At 42.4% G+C, this 4790-nt stretch overlaps 1 protein-coding gene across 1 annotated transcript in view; it reads left to right on the top strand.

Annotated features, from left to right (window-relative positions):
• si:ch211-284e13.5 (zinc finger protein 85) overlaps positions 1-1030 on the top strand; it is a 3369-nt gene extending 2339 nt beyond the window's left edge. The window contains exon 3 of the mRNA XM_032539473.1: positions 56-1030. Within this exon, the coding sequence (XP_032395364.1) occupies positions 56-570 (515 nt within the window). The 3' untranslated portion in view covers positions 571-1030. The remainder of the gene's footprint in view (positions 1-55) is intronic.
• Positions 1031-4790: the final 3760 nt, after the last annotated feature.

Genomic DNA, 4790 nt, shown 5'->3' with positions numbered 1-4790 from the left:
CCCCCCCCCCCCCCCATGACCACTAACCTCCACAGATATTCCATCCCTTTTGCAGAATTCCCAAACATCTTCCAGTTGGCAGAACCAGCTCCCGTCCCAGAAGCCTCTCCACAGGTCTATGGAGTCCGTGTACGGACCAGCCGCAATCTCGGCCACACCAACCTCTACGCCTGCAAGTCCTGTGGCCAGACATTCCCTCTGCCCAGCTTGCTGCGGCGGCACTTTGGCCAGTGCCAGCAGAAGCTCCAGCAGTGTCTTCAGCAGCCCTTAGATGGAAGCAAGAGGAGTAGAGTGCAGCTGTACCCGCCAGGCTGCAGCCCCTTCCGCTGCACAGAGTGCAACCGAGAGTTCAACCGCATGGAAAACCTCAAGACTCACCTTCGCATCCACACGGGAGAAAGGCCGTACACCTGCTCAGTGTGCTCAAAGTGTTTCCGTCACTCTGGGGCGCTAACCAGGCACTTCCGCATCCACACCGGAGAGAAGCCATACATCTGCGGACAGTGTGGGAAGTCATTCAGGAACTGTGGCGGGCTTAAATTCCACCAGCGTTCACACGGCAAACAGTAATTACACTTTTTATGTAGGATAAAACCAGCTGATATTTAATGTTTGAATGCATGTCTATGTAAAATTGGAGGACTCACTGGCTAATATCAGATTTTAAATATCAATAGCTCACCTATTTTGCTCTAATCTTAAATGATATGTAATAGGTGACCGTTTTGTAGCAGGGACTCTCTTGTCTAAGCCGTTTCACCTAACAGGTCTTTAAGATCACAGGTATTAATCTCAACCACAAAGAAGCATCTCAACAAGTTATAGGAACTGTAAAGTGCATCATATTGAGGTAAAACCATGAATGATTTTGCTACTGAAACAAATACAATTTGTCTGAGTGATGTTCTATAAATCGTTGTCCTCATCACTAGAAACTGACAAAGTAGAAATGCAAAATATAGAAATGGTAGCTATGTGATCGGCCACTACTGTATACAATGGCTCGGTAGCACATATGAAATGTATGGAATCTTTTAGCGTAATTCTAAGTGGTGTGTTTTTTTGTTTTTTTTTTAATTGAGGAAAATCTGTTCATGACAATTTTGTTTATCGAATTATGTTTGTGTGCCCAATGTATCCAAATAAGCATTTTATTTTGACTACACTTTGGAACATTTTAATAGTGTGTTTGCTAAAGTGAACAAATTGTTTTATCAACATACATTGAAGCACACTATAATTTTAATGTTTGATTTGGTCATATGTGGACGGTAACGAGTAAATTTATTCAAGACACTGGTAGATGCATCCAGGTCCAGATGGAAAACAGCCTCTGCAGAGTCCAGTTGACTTCACAAAGTTGGTTGTTCAATGTTGACAGTGTGAGGTGGAGGAAAGATGATCTGTGGGCATTGCCACAAGATGCCCCACATCTCAAATTGCGAGTAGAGGGTGACAAAGCCTTGCATACAGTATATCACTGTTATGAAGGTAAATATGGTGCAAAACGTGAGCGTGTAGTTTCGATGTTAGCAACTTTTGATTTGAGAGCTGGGGGGGGGGGGGGAATAAAAAATAATTTTTTTTAAAAAAACTTTACACTTTTTTCTTTTCTTCATTTCAGTCACTTTTCCAGTACAACCACAACTCAGTGATTACAACCTCTCAAATCTGTTGCTGCAATGTGCTCTCTCGCATCACACAGCGGCGCGTCTGCGCCCTCGACTTTTGCAACACTTTGTGATACATTTGGTGCAAAACTAATGTGTACCTGTAGAGCTCTGAGCCAAAAGGACAGACTTTCTATCGCCAGATAAGGGTTACCTCTGTCCGGCTTATTTATGTAGCATGAAAGCTAGTGTTAGCTAACTAGCAGCCAGCCTGCTTCTAAATACTGTAAATACTTTTTATTTATTTTAACCCTTCAAACACAGCCAACTGAACCCTGGCGGTGAGCTCCGGTCCTGCAGCCGCGGACGGACCGCCTCAGTAGCTTCGTCCGCAGCTGCAGACCTGGAGCTCACCGCCAGGGTTGTAAAAGGGAGATAATTAAAAGATTTAAAACCTATTTTTCTCAATTATCATCTCTGAACAGAATTTACAGCTCCACAGACTAAGTCCACAGGTACACATTAGTTTATGCATCAAATGTAACGCAAGAAGTGTTGCAAAAGTAGAGTGCGCAGACTTGCTGCTGTGTGATGCGAGAGAGCACATTGCAGCGACAGATTTGAGAGGTTGTAATCACTGAGTTGTGGTTGTACTGGAAAAAATGACTGAAATGAAAAAAAAAATTGAATTTTTTTGTTTACAAGCTCTCAAATCAAATTCTACAAGTGCTCACATCACATCTACGCGCTCTCACGTTTTGCACCATATTAACCTTCATAAGTGTATGTCTTTTGCATGTATCACTTAAAAGTAACAATTACAAAACCACAAATCTACTGATGTTGTATTACAACTGTGTGTCACTGGAAATACAGTGCCTTGCGAAAGTATTTGGCCCCCTTGAACTTTTCAACCTTTTGACACATTTCAGGCTTCAAACAAAGATATAAATTTTTTATTTTTTGTGAAGAATCACCAACAAGTGGGACACAATTGTGAAGTGGAACGAAATCTATTGGATATTTTAAACTTTTTTAGCAAATAAAAAACTGAAAAGTGGTGCGTGCAAAATTATTCGGCCCCTTTACTTTCAGTGCAGCAAACTCACTCCTGAAGTTCAGCGAGGATCTCTGAATGATCCAATGTTGTCCTAAATGACTGATGGTGATAAATAGAAACCACCTGTGTGTGATCAAGTCTCTGTATAATGCACCTGCTCTGTGATAGTCTCAGGGTTCTGTTGAAAGCGCAGAGAGCATCATGAAACCAAGGAACACCAGCAGGTCCGTAATACTGTTGTGGAGAAGTTTAAAGCCGGATTTGGATACAAAAGATATCCAAGGAGCACTGTACAAGCGATCATTTTGAATAGAAGGAGAATCAGACCACTGCAATCTACCAAGGCCTGGCGTCCCTGTAAACTTTCAGCTCAGACAAGGAGAAGACTGATCAGAGATGCAGCCAAGAGGCCCATGATCACTCTGGATGAACTGCAGAGAACTACAGCTGGATTCTGTCCATAGACAACAATCACTCGTACACTGCACAAATCTGGCCTTCGGGGAAGAGTGGCAAGAAAAAGCCATTTCTCAAAGATATCGATAAAAAGTCTCTTCTAAAGTTTGCCACAAGCCACCTGGAGACACACCAAACATGTGGAAGAGGTGCTCTGGTCAATGAAACCAAAATTGAACTTTTTGGCCACAATGCAAAACGATATGTTCGGCGTAGCAACACAGCTCATCACCTCAACACACCATCCCCACTGTCAAACATGGTGGTGGCAGCATCATGGTTTGGGCCTGCTTTTCTTCAGCAGGGACAGGGAGATGGTTAAAATTGAGGGGAAGATGGATGCAGCCAAATACAGGACCATTCTGATGAAAACCTGTTGGAGTCTGCAAAAGACCTGAAACTGGGACGGAGATTTATCTTCCAACAAGACAATGATCCCAAACAAAAGCAAACTCACAAAGGAATGGTTCACAAATAAACGTATCCAGGTGTTAGAATGGCCAAGTCAAAGTCTAGACCTGAATCCAATCGAGAATCTGCGGAAAGAACTGAAACTGCTGTTCACAAACGCTCTCCATCCAACCTCACTGAGCTCGAGCTGTTTTGCAAGGAAGAATGGGCAAGAATTTCAGTCTCTCGATGGTGTAAACTGATAGAGACATCCCCCAAGCGACTTGCAGCTGTAATCGCAGCAAAAGGTGGCTCTACAAGTATTAACGCAAGGGGGCCGAATAATTTTGCACGCACCACTTTCAGTTTTTATTTGCTAAAAAAGTTTAAATAGCCATAATTTTGTTCCACTTCACAATTGTGTCCCACTGTTGGTGTTCTTCACAAAAAATATATTTTTTTTATATCTTTATGTTTGACCTGAAATTTTTCAAAAGGTTGAAAAGTTCAAGGGGGCCGAATACTTTCGCAAGGCACTGTACAGCTCGCCTAAGCTCTGGTGCACTTGTAGTTCACAGGACATTGCTGTCAGTCACAAATCCGTTCTCAATCGGCATAATCAACATTCTATTATCCATGCAGTAACATATGAGATAATATACCGTAAAGACTGGTGGGAGAATTGATGTGGTAAATACATTAGGACACTGGCAGAATGTAGATTTACTATTATTGTTTGGTAGGTAACTAATTTCACTCCTCCCTGTCTCACTAAAATTCTCTCTCCCAGATACACACGCATACACACTAAAAGTTTGCATGAATCATCAAGCCTCATCAAATGTTCACCAGCTGAACACAGCTTCTGTCTTGTGGAGGACAAATCGCACCCAATGACATAAACAGCACTTTGACTGATGAACTTGACTTTAAATGCATTTCTTATTGCTGTACGAGAATGTATGGCTCTCCCTCAATCCCAACCTTGGCCTCCCTCTGCCCTGCTGGACTGTCCTCCAGCTTTTGTAATGGCTTCACTGCCTTCAACAGGTATAATATTACTAGGTTATTAAAGTCTCCTTCTACATTTCCAAGTGTGTTTTGCTAATTGCTACTTCACAGTTCCTTCTGTGCTCACCTTAAATCTAAGTTTAAAGGTCCCATGGCATGATAATTTCACTTTATAAGTTTTTATTTAACAATAAGTGTTCCCCCAGCCTGCCTATGGTTCCCCAGTAGCTAGAAATGGTGACAGGTGTAAACCGAGCCCTGGG

The sequence above is a fragment of the Etheostoma spectabile genome, chromosome 2 (assembly GCF_008692095.1).
Source record: "Etheostoma spectabile isolate EspeVRDwgs_2016 chromosome 2, UIUC_Espe_1.0, whole genome shotgun sequence".
Classification (NCBI taxonomy): Eukaryota; Metazoa; Chordata; class Actinopteri; order Perciformes; family Percidae; genus Etheostoma; species Etheostoma spectabile.
Note: the sequence above shows the minus strand (reverse complement) of the source record. Positions and strands in the feature narration are given on the sequence as shown.